The sequence below is a fragment of the Melanerpes formicivorus genome, unplaced genomic scaffold, assembly GCF_026170545.1.
Source record: "Melanerpes formicivorus ecotype bairdi unplaced genomic scaffold, bMelFor1.0.p_v2 SCAF_61, whole genome shotgun sequence".
NCBI classification, from domain to species: domain Eukaryota; kingdom Metazoa; phylum Chordata; class Aves; order Piciformes; family Picidae; genus Melanerpes; species Melanerpes formicivorus.
Genome location: NW_027142413.1, coordinates 1,639,177 through 1,659,599, shown reverse-complemented (window position 1 = coordinate 1,659,599; position 20,423 = coordinate 1,639,177). Strand labels below are relative to the sequence as shown.

The 20,423-nt window shown below is 41.4% G+C and overlaps 1 protein-coding gene across 2 annotated transcripts in view; it reads left to right on the top strand.

The window, feature by feature from the left end:
* Positions 1-18,589, top strand: part of TRIO (trio Rho guanine nucleotide exchange factor) — a 258,492-nt gene extending 239,903 nt beyond the window's left edge. Inside the window, exons 46-57 of one of the 2 annotated variants that reach the window (XM_068161994.1) lie at positions 125-316; positions 1,260-1,437; positions 2,232-3,001; positions 6,333-6,580; positions 7,795-7,933; positions 8,280-8,307; positions 8,581-8,743; positions 11,066-11,187; positions 13,993-14,071; positions 14,640-14,840; positions 15,275-15,413; positions 16,842-18,589. In XM_068161994.1, the coding sequence (XP_068018095.1) occupies positions 125-316; positions 1,260-1,437; positions 2,232-3,001; positions 6,333-6,580; positions 7,795-7,933; positions 8,280-8,307; positions 8,581-8,743; positions 11,066-11,187; positions 13,993-14,071; positions 14,640-14,840; positions 15,275-15,413; positions 16,842-17,384 (2,802 nt within the window). In that variant the 3' untranslated portion in view covers positions 17,385-18,589. Of the gene's footprint in view, positions 1-124; positions 317-1,259; positions 1,438-2,231; positions 3,002-6,332; positions 6,581-7,794; positions 7,934-8,279; positions 8,308-8,580; positions 8,744-11,065; positions 11,188-13,992; positions 14,072-14,639; positions 14,841-15,274; positions 15,414-16,841 lie in introns of those variants that run through there. The other variant, XM_068161996.1, reaches the window with a different exon arrangement.
* The last annotated feature ends 1,834 nt before the right edge of the window (positions 18,590-20,423 follow it).

Genomic DNA, 20,423 nt, shown 5'->3' with positions numbered 1-20,423 from the left:
AATGACTATAACAGAGAGTGACACTCAGGAATTAGGATATAGACAAAGCTAATTTGGCACAAGCATCTAGGGAAAGAAAGGAAGGACCTGCTCTAACTGTGTTTCCATTTGCTTCTATATTTAGGGTAAAATTGTAGCCCAGGGTAAGCTCCTGCTCCAGGACACATTCTTGGTTACAGACCAGGATACGGGACTTCTGCCACGCTGCAAGGAGAGACGGGTCTTCCTGTTTGAGCAGATTGTCATTTTCAGTGAGCTGCTAGATAAAAAGAAAGGTTTCTCCATGCCCGGATTCTTGTTTAAAAACAGTATCAAGGTAACTGTTGTGTGTGAGTCTTTGTGTCCCCTGCACAAACTCTAAGGTAACAGTTCCTGATTCAATGTGGAGTCCCTGTTGACTTAATGCACAGTGAGGTGTCATTCATTTCCTGAAATTATTTCCTCTGATGATAAATGGAAATCTTTGGATCCTAGTGCTCTGATGCTTCCCATGTGAAGCACACTAAACAGGTGTCCTTGTACAAAGCTGAACAAGGATTCAGAGAGTTTAGTCTTCAGCTCTGTGCTGTGTGTACACCACATTGCAAAGTAAGTAAAGATACTAACTCTTTATGTATCCCTTCTTTTCTGTTTCAGCTGAAATTAGTCCAAATGTTTAGGTAACATTTTTAAGTAGTTCCACCTTCCTAGATATGTCAGTTCTTCCTCAAACAGAAAGCATTTACCTCCACTTCAAGCTTTCCCTAAAAAAAAGCCCTGATAGTGTTAGGGCCCACCAGCTCTCCTCATGAAGCATTTTAGGTGGACCCTTAATTCATCTCAGTGCTTTGCCTGTCACTTGAGCATCCTGTTTAGTGCTGGCTAGATAGCCAGTTCCAAGGCAATTGCTCTATCTGCAACAGAAACCTTTAATGTGGGACAGTGGTAGAACTCCATAGCAGGCTCAGCATTTTAAGTAATGTGAAGGGAGAGTGAGGGACAATAGAGAGCACTGGCCATAATGACCAGCTGGAGAGGCACAGTATGTCAGTAAGTTGTACACTAATCCTTAGTTTACTGTAATCCATTCATAGAATCACAGGATGGTAGGGGTTAGACGAGACTTTCAGAGATCATGGACTCCAACCTCCCTGCCAGTTTCATGGTGGCATTTTACTGAAGGAAAAAATTATCATCATTCGAAGGTCCTACATTGGAGATTTTAAAGGTGTGTTTCTCATAAAATACCTGGAGTAATTTATTTCTTGTCCTTCATAAAGGTGAGTTGCCTTTCTCTGGAGGAAAACGTGGACAGCGATCCATGTAAATTTGCACTATCATCACGAACGGGCGATGTCACGGAGACCTTTATTTTGCATTCTGCCAGTCCAGGAGTCCGCCAGTTATGGATCCATGAAATTAACCAAATTTTAGAAAACCAGCGCAACTTTTTAAATGGTAAGCTATTTCCTGCCACTGGAAGTTCATGATTGAATTATTTCTCTCTAATCTATTCTTACTTGGCTTTGAAATGTTTTGCAAGTTTTCCTTGAGCTAATACAGAACAGTTGGGAATTATGTGCCTCATTTCTGCTTCAGAACAGATGCTAGCATTTATTGTAAGAGTTGTAGCCCGAATTTGCATGGTGTTCTCTTGGTGAAATGTCTCAAATGTTTTGTGGGAGTGAATCAAGACAGCTTGTGTACCTCTTTTAAGCAAATGCAAGCTTTTAGAAGCTAAATTCAAGTGGAAGTACGTATTCAGAATATGTTTTGCTTGTGTTATTTTGGTGTCCGCTGTTGTCACTGTGGCAACAACATTCAGATTCTTCACGAAAAAAGTAGAAAGTGTTAATGCCTCCTGTGGCACTGGAAGGTTCTTGCCATATTTTAATATTCATCAGTTGTGGCCCCAATCTAGATCTTTTTTTTTTTAAGAGTTGTAATGGATGGAACAACAAGCTGAGAATTCAGTCACACCTGTTTTTGCCCAGCTTGGCTGCTGACTGACAATGTGATCCTAGAGAAGAGCGTTTCTCCTTGGTTTCAGATTTTTCATCTTTAAAAAAGGTCATGAAGGTACAATACAGAACAGTGATTTGAGGTCTACACCATGACCACTATTGCTAAGGGAATTTATTTTGTTTTAACAGCACTCCCCTTTTGCCAGTAAATACGTCTGTTTTAAACTGTTCCCATTCCCTTTCCTGCCCTCCTTTCCCTGATCGCCTCCCCTCTCACCCCCATTGCAGCCTTGACGTCCCCAATTGAGTACCAGAGGAACCACGGTAGTGGTGGAGGCGGCACTGGGAGCAGCAGCGGTAACAGCAGTGGCCCCAGCAGCTGTAGTGGCATCCCCAGCTCCAGCCGTAGCCGGCCATCCCGGATCCCCCAGCCTGTCAGACACCATTCCCCAGTCCTGGTCTCCTCTGCAGCCTCGGCCCAAGCAGAGGGAGACAAGATGTCAGGTATGTCCATTCACAATCTCTCCCTGCCACACTACAACACCTCTTTAGAAACTGGCCTGAGCCAGCCAGACAGGCATCCTCCCAGTGCAGAACCAGATGGTCCTCAGAGAGAAGCTGAGCAGATTCCCAAGATGAAAGTCATTGAAAGTCCCAGGAAGACAGCAGGAAACATTTCTGGCTCATCTGATGGAGCCCAGAAAGACTCACGTGGAATCTCAGAGGACAGTCGATCAAGAAACAGCATAGCATCACTGACACTTGGAAAGCCAAGACCAGGAGCTGTCTCACCAATGAACTCTCCTCTCTCCACAACTTTCCCTTCTCCTTTTGGCAAAGAAACCTTTCCACCCAGCAGCCCCCTGCAGAAGGGCTCCTTTTGGAGCTCCATCCCAGCATCCCCTGCCAGCCGCCCTGGCTCCTTCACTTTCCCTGGGGACAGTGACTCCCTCCAGCGGCAGGTCCACCGCCACTCTTCACACAGCAAGGACACAGACCGCATGAGCACTTGCTCCTCGACCAGCGAGCAGTCAGTTCACTCCACCCAGAGTAATGGGGTAAGAGCGGAGCACCTCTGTCCTGCAAGCTCTTCTAAAACCTTCCCATGCTCCCTTTCTGTGCGTTACCATCACTCTCCGTACTAACTTCTGGCTCTCCAGTGCTGTACTGCTCTGAAATAATCAACTGTTTGAATATCTTCTGCGTATTAAAAAACAATTATCTACCTCTGTGTATGTATACATAGAATCATGGGTATGTATACAGACACAAAAGCAACTGCTAACATGCGATTTCTGCCTCTGCTGAAAACATAGATCACTAGGCTGGTACTAACTTGCTCTTCTTGCTTTTTTCGTCTCTAATTTGAAGGCACATAATTAACATGCTGAAGTGTGGCAGCCAGAACACCTTGGGGTATGCATTGCGGCCAGCACTTAAATCTGACTTCAAGATTTTGGCAGATTGCCTTGGGGCTTTTTCCCTTTCATGCACAAATCCACCACCATTGTCCTGTTGAATTTAAAGTTTGTGGAGACATCTACAGAACGTACCCTGGGCTGCTTGGAATTTTTTTATTCATTTATTAATGTATTATTTCCCCGCTCTCCTTTCAGCCTTAGTTGATGTACAACGTTGTCTTTTTAAATCCTGTGTCTGATCGAGGAAGCTTCCTGGAATCCACTCAAAATAGACCGTAGCTAAAGTAATCCTCCTATTACTACTACCAAAACAAATAGTGGCTCCACCTGACTTTTCCACTTTGTAAGAAGAACTGGTTTAGGGCATCCGGAGATTCAACCTTTTAGTATGCACTAAATGCTGTGTTTGTGCAGAAGCTGGGCTATCAACAGAATCCACGTTCTCTGTAATAATGGCCACCAGGAAATGCAACACAGCAGTCGCAAAGGCATGTGCAAACACAGAGCAAAACAATTCAAGGCGCTTGCCATGGATGTGGTAGGCAGGCTACGGTGCCTCTCCTTTTAAACTCGCGTTTCGTTTTTCTCCTAAGTGTCGCATTCACAAATGTTTGTTTTTCCACTCTCTCACAAATAATATTCAGTAGCAATTTTGCAAATCACTTACCTTGCCAGAATTATTTTAAGTGCATGCATTTCTGTGTAGAACTGTTTAACACACAGAGCTTTCTTGACCTCTCTTAGTTCTTACACCTACTTTTATAATAGCTTCAGAAGAAAAAATTGAGCTTTGCATGTGTTGTATTTTTATTTTGATATTCCTTCAGCTTTTCATTTGTTTTAGCTCTGTCATGTTTATCTTCAGTCTGTCAAAATGTGATGATAATGTTATATCTGGTATCATTTGGGTATTTAACAATTGCTGCATGTTTTATGAGCAGACAGGGCTTGCATAGTATCAGTTGATGTTGTTTCATTTCAAAAAAGAGAGAGGAGAAGAAAGACTATGGCACTGAGTTTTCAAAACATTTGAATTTTGATGCTACCTCTGCAAAGGCATCATTGCTTGCTTTTATCTTACTGTAAAATGGTATCTGGAAGCATGCCTTCTGTTCACAGCTGTTTCTTTTTGTTTGGTAATTGAGAGGGGTCATAACGTTTCATTTATCGCCTTGTTTATAGAACATACTTCAGCAGGATTTCACACCACGTTCAACAGGCTAGAGAAAATGGGTTGAGAAGGTTTATTTTGATTTAACCATTTGTGTGTGTGCACTGTTTCCAGTTTGCCTGAGTCATGGAATGGGCTTGCTGGTACAAAAGTCCTCTAAGCTGCACAAAATGGTTCTCCCTCTGGAAATATAGCATCTGGAATTGACATAAGTATGCTTTAGTAGGGGCACAATCCAGGATGAGATCTTTCAACCACCCAGATGGACAAAATAGTTCAGTTAGAATAAAAAGTACAGGCTCACTGGAAACACAAGCATCAATGTGGCAAACATGCTATGAATGAGTAATCTGAGACTGCTCCTTTCTAAATGGCCAAGTTCTCAGTCAAAGCACTCATGGGGAAGCACAGGTACCAAGAGGTAGAGTGACTTGCCTAAGGCCGTTAGCAAATTGGAAGAGGATGTGGGTTTCAGGGCTCCCAGTATACCATGCTGTTCACTGACCCTTGCTGCATCACAGTGCTGAGGGGAGAAATATTTAGCAGCTTTGAGAAAAAAGATGACACCGTTTTAATCCTGTGTGCCAAGCTTTCCATTCCATACTAGCACACAGGTGGTTCCGAGGTGTGGTTATGCTGTACATACATGTACATGTACATATACATGTGTATGTGATAGTAGTCTTCAGCTACATCGGGGTGCTGATTTCCTTTTTCAGCTCAGGTCACAAGCAGTAGTGACCTGAAACAGTTTGAAGTAGGGACAGAGATGAAGAACATCACGTACGCATACAAGACTTGGTTTTAACTTGTTTCAAGAAGGAAATAACTTACTTCAGACAATAGGTTGTGTATTCTGATAATAGATTTCACACTTCCATATATTAAACCTCATTGAGAAATGCATGCAAAAGGACAAAATGTGTCTTACTTTAATAATTTTCAGTACCTTCATGACCATGTTTGTTCTGAAAAGTAGTATGACTTTAATGTACACCTGATCATCCATAATTGACTTTCTGCAATTGCTCAGCAGGGAAACAAACAATATTCATGGACACTAATTAGAAGTGTTTGATAAACAGCTAACAACACTCAGCTGTCATAGTCACTAATCAGAAATGAGACTTCCAGCTTTATTCTCATAGTTCAGTGGCCCTATTTTGCCCAAGAAATGAGCAATTTCTTATTGCAGTAATTTACCTCATCCTGTACATTAAAAGGACCCAATTGTACAGATTGAACAAAGGCCAGGCTTTGTGGTTTTGAGCCACACTGTCAAAAGCTTTGTTCTCTTGTACTTTATTGTGTTTTGTGTGCAGAAGGCAGGTGTCTGAGATCTGGCAGACAGTGCTAGGAAAGACTATATGTAATTTTTCTGTGTTGGAATTTCCAGTGTTTATGAGGCGATGATCATGATTTTGAAGCTGCATCTCTGAGACCACAAAAAATGGTCTTACATGCTGTGCTGTAGTTTTGTTGCCTGATGAAAATACATTAGCTTGAATGAAAGGCCAGTTGAACAGACTCAGTTAAAGGAAGCAGTCCAAGTAAAATTAACAGGAATAAATCTTTGCAGCATGTGTACGTGAAGGTATTAGAAGATCAGAGTGATTTGTACAAGATAAGTAGACATAGGCAGGGTAAAAGGAGAAATTGCAGCTCTTCTCTTTGACTACATCTTAAATTATGTGGATTATGCAGGTAATGTACCAGTCCAAGAATGCCTTCATCATGAACTTTAAACTCAATTCTTTCCTTTCCCCTTCTCTTTTTGCTTCCAACTGGTGCTTGCAGAGTGAAAGTAGCAGCAGTAGCAATATCTCCACCATGCTGGTGACACACGATTACACGGCAGTGAAGGAGGATGAGATAAATGTCTACCAAGGAGAGGTCGTGCAGATTCTCGCCAGCAACCAACAGAACATGTTTTTGGTGTTCAGAGCCGCCACTGATCAGTGCCCCGCAGCCGAGGGCTGGATTCCCGGCTATGTCTTGGGGCATACCAGTGCAGTCATAATTGACAACCCTGATGGAACCATCAAGTGAGTGCCTGGGTGACTCTAGAAGGGGGCTAGAAAGTAAAATTTCCAATTTAGACAGGACTTCTAACATTTTAAACCAGAAGTTGACACAGTCTTTTAGAAATAGATTCATAGAATGGTTTGGGTTAAAGGAAAATCAAGCAGAACAAGTACTTCAGAGGTCCCTTAGCAACTACAAATACAAGCTAGTAAAAAAGAAGCTCGCACTCTGTATTTAAAAGCTGTAGTAGTGCATTCTTCTGAGAAAAGCTGATGAAAGAATACATGATCTAAGAGCACCAACAGCTACTGGTTATTGAATAGGATGAGTTCCCAGGCTACACACCTTTATTTAGTACAACAGTCAAATATTCCAAGTCAAAAAAAGACTTCAGAATTCCTGGATATCTACTTTGAGTCAAAAACCTGTTGAAAGTGACTGATTGTGCTAGGAAGACCTCTCTCAAACCTGCGATGAGAGAAATTCTATCAAAGTTCACAGCACTTAGACTTTATGTAAAACTTCTATAGGCTGCATTTGACAGTTTATATTTGCATATATAAAGTTTACCCTTCCAGCATTGATTTCAAGAAATAGTAGTATCATAGAATCAGTCAGGGTTGGAAGGGACCACAAGGATCATCTAGTTCCAACCCCCTTGCCATGGGCAGGGACACCCCACACTAGATCAGCCTGGCCAGAGCCTCATCCAGCCTGGGCTTAAACACCTCCAGGGACAGGGCCCCAGCCACCTCCCTGGACAACCCATTCCAGGGTGTCACCACTCTTATGGTGAAGAACTTCCTCCTCACGTACAGTCTGAATCTCCCCACCTCCAGCTTCATTCCATTCCCCCTAGTCCTACCTGAGATCCTGAGAAGTCCTTCCCCATCCTTCTTGTAGGCCCCCTTCAGATACTGGAAGGCCACAATTGTCACCTCGGACCCTCCTCTTCTCCAGACTTAACAGCCCCAACTCTTTCAGTCTGTCCTCATAGGACAGGTGCTCCAGCCCTCTGATCATCCTGAACTACAGGCTCATCTTACTAGCTTGCTCGCAGTTTTAACCATAGTAGCATCCCTTACGGAGTATTCAATGTACTTTATTTCAGCAAACTTTAATACAATGAAATTGCATTTTTACATACTTTTCCAATGCCATTTTAAAGCGGTGAGTGTAACATACTACATCGAGTTGAAAGAAAAAATACTGAAGTTTAATATTCTATATTCAGGAAGTCAGCATCTTGGCACACAGCACTCCGTTTAAGGAAGAAATCTGAGAAAAAAGATAAAGACGGCAAAAGGGAAGGCAAGCTAGAAAACGGTTACCGCAAATCCCGAGAAGGACTTGCCAACAAGGTTTCTGTGAAGGTAAGTGTTACAGAGGCCAAACAGTTTTCAAAGGAAGTTGTGTTGGGATTTCTTTAAAGATAGCTTCTGTTAGAATTTCACATGAAGCAATTAGAGGCAACAGTGGTTTTAACAGAGAGCGTTTGCCAAACCTGAAAACAGGAAGAAAATAACTTTTGAGCCTGCCAGCATGACGAGAATGAGAACATTGCAGAAAGAGTAGAGTGGTGCAGAAATTCTTATGTTCAGATATTTCTTGGATCTTTGTGGGTACAGCTAACTTCAACTCATCATTGTGCTTTTCCTGCAATTATTTAAGATGCTATAAGGCTATCATGGCATTAATTCCTTATTTTCTTCTTTCTAGCTTCTCAACCCCAATTACATTTATGATGGTAAGTTATTGTTTTTGAAGTTACACTAAATAGCATTTGATCAAAACATTATTTACTTTGTTTAAATTTGCTTGTTATGAATTATGTCAGGAACTGAATGTTTTCTAAGGAGACATACGTAGGCTCTTTTTGTACAATGGAGACAGTTAATGCTATGTGTCGTGTTTAATACTGCACTGACTTGTCTAATGGAAAAGTGAGAGTGCAAAAAAAATAGAAAACCAGATTTACTAACTTCAATTGACCTAATGCCATTGATTCTCTTTGTTACAGTTCCCCCAGAGTTTATAATACCATTGAGTGAGGTAACATGTGAGACAGGAGAGACCATCATGCTTAGGTGTAAAATCTGTGGTCGCCCCAAGGCTTCAGTTACTTGGAAAGGTCCTGATCACAACACACTGAGCAATGACGGTCATCACAGCATTTCATACAGGTACAGTAATTTGTCTAATGTGTAACAGGGACTGCTACATTTTCTGTTAGCCCCCTTGGTTCTGGATAGCTTTTAGCTTTGAAGCATAATGGCAAGTTTGCCCTCAGAAATACCTGACATCTGAGATTTTCTGGAAATGTGCAACTTTCCTCAATGGCTGCAGTACCCCAACATCACACCCAGTTGATTTTTAAACACAAAAGAAAATTCAGCTGGTGTTCTTGATCAGCTATAGCAGAAACCAGTGTGGTTCTATCACACTGACCTAGTGCTTGATGTAGAAGAGTATGTTTTGACACACCAGTGGTATGACATGCCATCCTGCCCATCTCTTACTTCCTTTAGTAGCACACCGTTATTTTTGAGGAGAATGCTTTCAGATCACACTACAGTGTTTTGCAAAGAAAAGCCTCTGGTTCCTACTGACTTGGCAGTGCCACTGTCTGCACTACTGAAGCACAGAAATTAATATTTTTGTCTGTTTTTAACTTTTCTATGATACAACTTAGCATACTAACTAGTAACCTTGACACCTGATTCATAAGAAAAATTGCTATATTCGGGAATGTGAAACTGCATGTTAGAAGAGGTTGGGGTTTTTTTTAAAGCATTCTTTTATATACAAAAATGTTGCCAGAATAGAATAGAATAGACCAGACCAGACCAGACCAGGTTGGAAGAGACCTTCAAGATCATGGCGTCCAACCCATCAACCAATCCAACCCTCCTAAACAACTAACCCATGGCACCAAGCACCCCATCAAGTCTCCTCCTGAATACCTCCAGTGATAGTGACTCCACCACCTCCCTGGGCAGCCCATTCCAATAGGCAATCACTCTCTCTGTATAGAACTTCTTCCTAACATCCAACCTAAACCTCCCCTGGTGCAGCCTGAGACTGTGTCCTCTTGTTCTGGTACTGGCTGCCTGGGAGAAGAGACCAAAATGGGTTATTTTATGCCCTTAATTCAAAATGAAGGGGTTTCTTGGGAAAAGTTTCTCATTAATAGATAGAAGACTATGTCATCTTCTTAGAGGTTGTGTGGTATAGCTCAGCTTACTTGCAAACCTGATGGCATGTTACTCTGTTATTTTTAACCTTCTCCTGGTGCTGCCTTTTCTTTTTCACTGAGTATAATTCTTTTTATACCCAGGGGAAGCAGAGACGCTGTGGCAGCTTTGCTACTGCGTCCAGGACTGTTGTGAGATGATTAAGAGTTAGATTTGTTGGGTTTAATTCACCGTGATTTATTCCTGTTACAGAATTACATCCAGTGAATTGTTGCCTGTCTCTAACAGAGTTGTAGAAATAATAATCATGACATTTTCCTAAAATTTACTTGGTTTTTTTTTTCCCCTGAAATTAAATTATGTGATGAAGACAATGGTAAATAGTTTTCAAGTCAGTCAGTCAAATAATTTGCATGTAAGTCAGATGAATCCAAAGGAAAACAATCAGAATGATGAAAGTCTTGAAAATATGCTGTAATGTGAAAGCATAACAAAATGTTAGAGTTATCTTGAGCTTAGGAAAGTGCAGAGAGGACTTGCCAAGTATTCACGTTTGTTAGAGACTTCTGCAAATAAAATTACCTACTGTTCAGGTCCTTGGCATATGGTCAAAAAACATAGCAGAATGGCACAGGGGAAGATTTAAGCAGCCATTTAAAGACAAAAAGGGTGGTTGAGCAGCAAGATTGAGGAAGACTGCAGAACCTTTCTTTTCTGATCTTGCATGGGTTTTTCTGTATCTGCTCTGGAACAGAGGAAAAAGATGAAGCCATTTTTAGTTTCCTTCCATCTTCATTCTTCCAGATTCTGAGGTTTCCAAAGGTGTGGTGAGGTGTGTCTTTTGTATTGAAGGGGGGAGCCCTCTTGCAAGGGGTTAATGCTCTGCAAGTACAAATGTTTAATCAACTTCTGTATGCTGGGTGTCAGGAATGGAAGCTAACCTTCCAGCAAGAGAACAACAATTATCTTGATGTGCCTTTTCATAATTTGAATAAATTAGAGGAAGCAGGAAGAATCAGGGGAGGCATTTAATTTTCAAACACAATGGAGCTTGGGACATGCTGAGATAGTGTCAGTGAGGATGTTTTTCTAAATCTGTAGGATATTCCAAGAAACTCAATGGACACAAAGTGCTCACATTCTGGTAGACACTTCTGAAATGCAGGGACAGGATTAGTAATGTTTGTCCAGAGAGAGATAGCAACTGGAGAATAAGAAATATTAACAGTGTCAATCCAACTTCATCCAATTTCCATAGCATGATGTCTGTAAAATGAATATGAAGTTAACAGATGCCATTGTGTTTTCCAGTGACTTAGGAGAGGCTTCACTGAAAATCATTGGTGTCACTGCAGAAGATGATGGTATCTACACATGTATAGCTGCAAACGATATGGGTTCGGTTTCATCTTCTGCCAGTCTACGAGTTTTAGGTAGGTTGCATGCAAAGTGTCAACTACCCATAGTACAAGAAAAAGAAAACCTCAGCTCTTGAGCATCCCTCTGTTAAAGGAGTATTGTAACAAATCTTTTTGCTTGTGTTATATTACTTGCTGCAGCAGGAATAGATGCACTTTTAGGATGTAACTAATTAGAGGTCCATACAGACAAGATGCCTATGCAGTACTGTGAACATACATTTACCTTATCTGTCAATACTGGTTCACACTGTGACAACATCATATTTTATCATCTGTTTTCTTAGTTTAGTCTCTATGAATGTTGCTGTGCTAAAATGTATGATTTCTAAAGTGTACTGATGTAAGATTAACATTACTCTGCATGTTAATATGCCGCTGGGGTAGCATTGTAAAGCCACAGTGTGTAGGAGAATGTATAACCATTCCTTGTCTTTGCATCATGGTTCTACACTTCAGTTACATTATTTCAGTACTGAAAGTAAGACAACCTGAATGTGAGGGAACAAAAAGGAAACCTACAAACAAAAATTCCCTGTGTTCTGAAGGCAAACAGCAAAAGCAAAACATGTTTACTTGACGTGTGTGATGACATTATGATAAGTTTCAGTGCGTTTGTACATTTACTTATTTCTCTATTAAGTGTTTAGAATCCTCCATTCTTAGAAACAGGGAAAGTACAAGGAGACAGACAGTATCACAGAATGTTAGGGATTGGAAGTGACTTCAGAAGATCATCTGTTCCAACCCCCTTGCCAAGGCCCGGCCACCTGGAGTAGGTCTCACTGGAATGCATTCTGGCAGGTTTTGAATATCTCCAGAGAAGACAACTCCACATCATCTCTGGGCAGCTTGTTCCAGTGTTTTGTCATCCTCACAGTGAATAAGTTTTTCCTTATGTTCAGCCTCCTATGCTGCAGCTTGCACCCACGGCTTGGACAGCAGCACTCTGCGCAGGGTTAGGAACTGGCTGGAGGGCTGAGCCCAGAGAGTGGTGTTGAGTGGTGCCACAGCCAGCTGGCAGCCAGTCCCTAGTGGTGTCCCCCAGGGATTCGTGCTGGGCCCCATCCTCTTCAGTATATTTATTGATGATCTGGACGAGGACGTTGAGTCCATTATCAGTAAGTTTACAGATGACACCAAGCTGGGGGCAGCAGTTGATCTGTTAGAGGGTAGGAGAGCTCTGCAGAGGGACCTTGACAGGCTGGACAGATGGGCAGAATCCAACAGCATGAGTTTTAACACATCCAAGTGATGGCCACAGCAACCCCATGCAGTGCTACTGGCTAGGGTCAGAGTGGCTGGAGAGCAGACAGGCAGAAAGGGACCTGGGGGTACTGGTTAATGGCAGGCTGAACATGAGCCAGCAGTGTGCCCAGGTGGCCAAGAAGGCCAATAGCATCCTGGCCTGTATCAGGAATAGTGTGGCCAGCAGGAGCAGGGAGGTCATTCTGCCCCTGTACTCAGCACTGGTTAGGCCACACCTTGAGTCCTGTGTCCAGTTCTGGGCCCCTCAGTTTAGGAAAGATGTTGAGTTGAACGTGTCCAGAGAAGGGCAACAAAGCTGGGGAGGGGTTTGGAGCACAAGCCCTATGAGAGGCTGAGGGAGCTGGGATTGCTTAGCCTGGAGAAGAGGAGGCTCAGGGGAGACCTTATTGCTGTCTACAACTATCTGAAGGGAGGTTGTAGCCAGGTGGGGGTTGATCTCTTCTCCCAGGCAACCTGTGACAGAACAAGAGGACACAGTCTCAGGCTGCACCAGGGGAGGTTTAGGCTGGTGGGTTTTGCTGTTTCCTTCAACTTGCCAATATTGCTTATTCAGACAATTTCCACTGCACCTGAATGAGTTTCTGCTGTAGAATTTCTGCTGCATTGCCCGGGCTGCTTTGGTGTGTTTGTCTTGCTGCCACCTTATGTCACGTGGAGATCAACAAGACAGGGTGATTCTACTGACAGTGTCTCAATCAATGAAGTTTTCTAGTCATGGAAATATAAAGCTCTTGATGGACAAGAATTAGTGTGAAACTGTGCTTTGAGGAACTAGTGTAAGGAGTGTCCTTCCTACACCAGCACAGAATTTGAATTTAGTCACAATCAGAGTCACAGAATTCTTGTAAACTACTCTCTTTCAGCCACAGTCCTTGGTCTTACTGATCTAATCCAAAAGCAAATGTTCACTTTTCAATCAAAACTAAATCAGAATTTGCTATGTCTTTGTTACTCTGCAACTAGACTCCAAAATTCAGGCAGCTATATTTTGCTAGCCCTTCTATTCAGCTCTATTAATACTTTTACACAAAAGTTCTGGTCCCAGTTTGTCTCCCCTTTGCTTCCCCAGTCCGTAAGCGCAAAACAGACACTCTGAAGCTGTAGCACAAAGTAAGGTTTCAACATCAAACTATAAAGTCTTTTCCAATTCTTTGGACTTGAAAGACTTGCCATTTGATTCTAGGCAATTCTTGTGAATTATCTTGTGGAAAGAGTGAAGAGTACCCTTTGCCTTTTCTTGCTGTTGTAGTCTTTATAAACCATCAAGAAGTTAGTTACAGAAAGAATTCTCTGGACTGCAAGAGGATGGGCAACATGACATTGTGAGTTGCTTTTCAATACAGATGCGTTCAGCTTCAAAAGAGAGGTGACAGGGGCCAGTCTGACTGAGGCAAATTCTTCCTGCAACCTATTACCAAACTGAATATGAAGTCTAAATATTTCTTTCTGCAAACATTTGAAACATTACATTGCTCATAATTGCAATAATTTAGTTCTGAGGAGAATCTGAATATATTACATTTTGGCCATACTGTCCTCTGGTTTTTGTAGGTCCTGGAAGTGACGGAATCATTGTAATCTGGAAAGACAACTTTGATTCCCTCTACAGTGAAGTGGCTGAGCTTGGCAGGTGCGTTCTGTATGCTGATCTCCAAGCTATGTCAAAATGTTAACTTCTCTTTCAAGAACTGAAATTCACTTTGAACAATACTGACATGAGCCTAAAAGGGCCAGAATTGCTTTGGATTAAATAGAAATGAGGAAGCTAAAATTTTACCAGCACTAGATGGCACTGCAAAACCAGAATATATTTAGGCTGGAGTGGTCTCATGGACTAAGGGATTATTTTGTTTAAGCATGCCTAACTGTGACTGATGACGCTTCCGTAGTGAAGCTCTCCTGAACCTTTATATTTAGGATATGAAAACTACAGACAGCAAAAATTTGTCCAGCTTGAAAGTTGGATACTACTCTGACTTGACTTCTCTGCAAATGCAATAAAGTAGATCTGTCTCAGGAGGTAATTGTGTATGCAGACACACTTTATAGAAGATGCATGTGCTGAAAACTTGTTTATGTCCAGAAACTGCTCCGTAGGAGTAGCTTATTAGAGATCTGAAATTAGATCTCTCTCTGAAGGTGTCTTTCAAGGTAAATGTCCTTTCAGTTAATTCTTTCTTTTCAACATTGTATTCCAGGGGCAGATTTTCTGTCGTTAAGAAGTGTGACCAGAAGGGAACCAAGCGAGCAGTAGCCACTAAATTTGTGAATAAGAAGTTGATGAAGCGAGACCAAGTTACCCACGAACTTGGAGTCATGCAGAATCTCCAGCATCCCCAGCTCATTGGCCTTCTTGATACCTTTGAGACCTCCACCAACTACATACTAGTGTTAGAAATGTGTGTGGACTTCCACAATATCTGTAAAATGCAATCCCTACAGTTAACTTTCTGGGACGCTTATAGTGGTCCTGTGAATAAGGAACTTGGATTGAAGTTCGAAAACACCTAAGTAAAATATTGCAGTTGTCAAATGCTGTTATTAAAAGACTGAGTTTAATACTCAGAAGGAAATAAGTTGAGATGTTAAACTGCTAGGTGGATGATTATCTTAGTTTGAAGATCCAGAAATTATTATATACCAAGCAGTTGCACAAGTGAATTAAGAATGTTGTGATCTGGTAGCTCGATATCAGATCTCCTCTTCATACCCTAGTCCTGTCTTCTAGGTGCTGCAGGCTAGAGTTATTCCTGTCATCTATGGCCTGTTAGGTTTTTGCTTTCAGTTCTGATACCTGGATTAATGCAAAATATAACCCTTGTAATTCCAATAGGGCTGACCAGGGTCGCCTTCTAGACTATGTCGTGCGATGGGGAAATCTCACAGAAGGGAAGATCAGACTCTACCTGGGAGAGATTCTGGAAGCTGTGCAGTATCTTCACAACTGCAGAATAGCACATTTGGACCTAAAGGTGAGGAGTGAATGAGATTACTGGAAGTGTGCACCATTCTGGGCACAGAAACATCCCCCTTCTAGGAAACTTGCAGCTGGGAACATAGGACTGTGAATGACTTTGAGACCATATGAAGGTTATGGATCAGGGCTCCATCCCCAAATGCTTTATTCAGTCATAGCCAACAAAGAAGAAACTTTTAATTCCCTGTGCTTTCTTTTCAAAGCTCTGTGTGGTCCTTTGTGCTGGAAATAATTGCTGACAGGAACAGTTTTGTTTTATTTCCTTTCTGAGAAACTTGCAGCAGAAATCCCATTTCTTTCTCAAGAAGTATCATGTTGTGAAAGAGACTGCTGCTCCTCTGCTCCTGCAAATGTTTCTCATCTTTGCACTTTGAGGGTTAGGATATGTCAATGGTACCTCTTTGGGCCTGCTCTACCCTTTGAATTTTGAGCCACCAAGGGTTTGGTGCATTCTAGTAGGAAAAGCTATATAAGGTGGTCTTGATGTGAATATTAGTTAGAAACTTACTCTTTTTTTCCACCTCTATCTGAATAATAAGGAATTTTAGTACTGGCCCATTATCTTTCTAGGCAGGGTCTCTTTAACTGAAGGGGTCATAGTGAAAAAGGCAAAAAGAATCTGCATCTTCCCTTCACATACTTCTGTTTTCCAAGCAGAACCAATCTGTTCTGCATATCAGGGAGACGCAAAATGTAATTTTTTCTTGTGGCATATGTACTTGTTTCAGTCTCAGGCAACATACAGATGAACTAGTTGATGTAGGTAAGTCACTTTTATTTTGACAACACCACAGTTACAGGAGCAGGAGCTTTAGAAACCAAACCCAAAAATAATTCCATTTTCAGCTCAACAGTAGCGGGGCAGATCTCTTGAAGTCACGTGCCTCTAACAGGATCTGTTGCTGCCATAGTCTTAAAACAGTGCTTGACTTCTACCTGTACAGCTGCATTACAGTAAACAATCACCAAGTAAAGCTGAATTCTGTTGAAAGCATAAAAATCCTGACAAGACCTTTAAGTCTTTAAATAAAAGAGTTTTGTTGTCTCTGTCATAAAGGGAATAAAGCAGTTGCTTTATTTATCTGCTATTTATAATTGCTGGTTTTTAAACTTTAGTTGCCAAATAGATGTGCCTGTGAAACTTTGCAGAGCTGCTGTCATGAACATCTGCAGTATATATTTCCTGGAAAAACTATGGTGCCAGCAGGTGAAACACATTCACTGCGTACTGTAGTTCTGGGGGAAGCCTTTTTAGGACTGTTTAGGAGCTTTGCAGAGGCATTCAGCAGCAGTCCCTGTAGTTTTGCAGCTGTTTGTTACACTCTCGAGCTGACAGCACTCTCTGGGAGCAGTAATGTCAAAATGTGTGTTAGACTGACTTGGAAAAAAGAATAAATTAACTTTTGCTTTTTTTTTTCCCTAGCCTGAAAATATTTTGGTGGACCAGAGTTCCACTAAGCCAACAATAAAACTGGCTGACTTTGGAGATGCAGTCCAGCTCAATACCACTTATTATATCCACCAGTTACTTGGAAACCCAGAGTTTGCAGCTCCTGAAATTATTCTTGGAAATCCTGTTTCCCTCACTTCAGATGTTTGGAGCATTGGAGTGCTCACATACGTCCTTCTTAGTGGTGTCTCTCCTTTCCTGGATGAAAGTGTAGAGGAAACTTGCCTGAATATTTGCCGCTTAGACTTTAGTTTCCCAGATGACTACTTCAAAGGAGTTAGCCAGAAGGCCAAAGATTTTGTATGCTTCCTACTTCAGGATGACCCAGCTAAGCGTCCCTCGGCTGCACTGGCCCTCCAGGAGCAATGGCTGCAGCTGGGGAATAGCAAAAGTGCTGACAGCATTGACATATCCAGACTGACTTCATTCATTGAGCGGCGAAAACACCAGAATGATGTTCGACCCATCCGTAGCATTAAAAACTTCTTACAGAGCAGGCTCTTGCCCAGAGTTTGACCTTGCTTGAAGTTCTCTCTCATTCTCTTTCACCTGCCAATCAGACTGGAGATGGACTCCTCCTGCCAATCAATTAGACTGGAGACGGACTCCTCCTGCCAATCAATCAGACTGGAGATGGACTCCTCCTGTTAAATAATCAGACTGGAGATAGACTCCTACAAATCAGCTGTTGACTTGAATTTTGAGGAAAGCAAACCCCAAGCCAACCAGCTGCTAGTGAATGTTCGTGTGCAAATGCATTCCAGGGTGCCCACACAGGGTGGTGCGGGGGGACTGGTGATGCAGACTTCGCTGGGGTGGAGGACAATAGCACTGTACTCTGCAAGGAGCAGTTGTGAGTGATACAGTAACAGTATTTTATTCAGGTTTCTGCAAAAAAAAATTTTTTAATAAACAAGAGTTGAATTTTGCAAGTGAACTTAACCCATTTTCAAGATTTATTCAAGGAAGAAATGCCTATGTTCAAAGCACTGGTGTTAAACAAAAACGAAACCATGCCTGGAGAAGACTCACCGAAATGGCTGCCCATTGAGACAGCCTCCATTTATAACATCTGTTTTTCACTCGGTCCTAGAGCTTTCCAGTTGCCTCGCCTGTATGTATCTCACATAGCAGTGCACTGAGATCAGACTCTGCTTTTAAGTGCATCCAACCTCAAAGTTTTTGCATACAAATAGAATGGATCGTTTTGCTCTGATAAAATGTAGGCCTTACTTGTATATAGACTGTTACCTTCCTCTGGTCTGTAATTTCCTCCCCCTGATCTTCCCCTTACCCTTTTTTAACCCTCCTTCCTAAATGGTGGTATACCACTGTGCGGGTCTTCAGTTTGGGTCAGTACTCGCTGTCCCCTTTAGAAAAGGACTTCAGGTTGGTGCCCAGCTTGCTGACCCGATTGTCAAGCAGTATACAGCAGGATGAAATACTGTAAATGCACTCATTTGGGATTTTGTTTTCTTTCATATCATGTGCAATGTCGTGGCTTTAACATTTTATGCAACTATTTATGAGGACCTCTGTTGTAACTGTAATAAATACATAGAAAAAGCACATACTTAGTACGGCGAGCTTTATGGTTTGGTTTGTGTTGTTTGGGGGTTCTGGGTAGAGAGGGGTTGGGTGTGTTGTACCACACACTGTCATTACTAGTTTAAGGTGAGGGTTAGCATAGAAATTAGTCAAGGCTAGACATTTTAGGGATTACTGGGGGGGGGGGGGGAGGGGATTTGTATCCCAAATCTCAAACCAGTTACAAAGTAGGGTGACACTTTGTACAAATGTATTATTATATTCAAAAATGCCAAAGTCTGACCTTTCCAAAATCAGTCTCAACATTTACTACTTTTTAGAATTTTCAGATACAGGTTTACTTCTTCCCGTGAAATGAACAAATGAATTTTGTGCTCTTTGGTAAAGAATACCTTCAGAAAGTAGTGGTCAGAGGAGGAGAATCTGACACATAATACAATTGTCTTAGTAACTGTTTTTAAGGTTGAAGTAATATTAATGTGAGCTATTTAAAAAGAGAGAGATGGTTTTCTGTACATCACTGAATTCCTATGAGTGTGTTTTCATCTTATGTTTGTGTGAAAAAAACATGTTTGAAGAAACCAAGCCAGCACCCCACAACAGTTGGATGTATGGGGCTGAAGCCATGAGCTAGCTCGGGTTAGTTTTGAGCTTCACGGTTTCACTGTATTCTATTTATTCCTTTTTTTTATTATTGTTTTGGGGGTTTTGTTGGTTATTTCTTTTTCTTTATTTTTTTGTTTGTTTGGGTTGTTTTTTGGTTGTTTTTTGTAAAGTTGTACAGAAACTTTTTGAAAGGAAACCGCTGTTGAAACTGGATGTGTATTCGTACCAACCTCATGTCCTTGTTCGTGTATTATTTCCCTTATCGCTTTAGTTATTCTTTTGCTTTATTTTTGCATGTATATTTCTTTGTACAGTGACCTTCCATGTTTACACGGTATGACATGATGTAAATATTTTATTTTGCCATCAGTTATTTTGAAAAACAAAAAAAAAACATAATTAAACATATTTGACATATTTGTCTGATCTCTTGCTTTAAGGAGTGTAAAAGCTTAGGTTTGGTTATGTTGCAGTTGTTTTAGAAGCAACAAAGTATGTTACTTTATCGCCATAAAATTCATTTTCAATTGCAGTGATGTACCTTTTTTTGTGCTTTTCACAATAATACTTGCCTTTGCTCTAAGTGTTGAGTGCTTTGTAGTATCATGATTGCTTTTATATAAAACATGCCTAACTCTGGAAATTCATTATAGCTCTTACTAGCCAGGGAGTTTTGACCAGCAGAATTTTCTACCAGGTGTTCCCAGTTAAGGACCTGCAGGATCATTTTAGGCTGAAAAGTTACTTTGAGCTGTAAAGATTTGGGTTTTGCAGCTAAACTCTGTTCACAGTTTGTCAGGGATGAAGCAGAAAACATTCTTCATTGCGTACATTCATTTCCCTTTTCTGCTATCCTTAAGCTATTTGCAATTCAAAATTACGTGAAAGGTTAGAGAACAATACGGAGTTCTTACACTTGTCACTGCATTGTGTACCTGATTTCATCCTACTCTCTTTTGTTATTACCTGTCACAGTTTATTGCTGAAAGAGACTTTACATTGAGAGACAGAATATGCAGGAAGGATGTACTGTCAGGGAAGATGCACTGGAAGCTTTTCCCATGACAGATAAATTGATGGTAACACAATGCATGGAAGAGTTAGTATCCTTGAGTTCTCTAAAATACTTTCTTGATTGAAGATGCACTAAATTGGTGAGAAGTTACCCAAATGCTATACAGAGAAATAATGCAATTGTAGGCTCTTTATGTGGCAGAGGTATGTTCATGTAAACAACAGTGCACTGTTTCTGTGAGCCCTGATACTTGGGAAAGCTAACATCTTTTGACAGGATGAGGTTTTGCATTAAAACCTGCTGTTCAGTGCACGAGCTTCCAGATGAAGAAAGTTTGAATGCTGGGGCTCCTCAACTTTGGTATCTCTTCAAATGTTTTGAAAAGA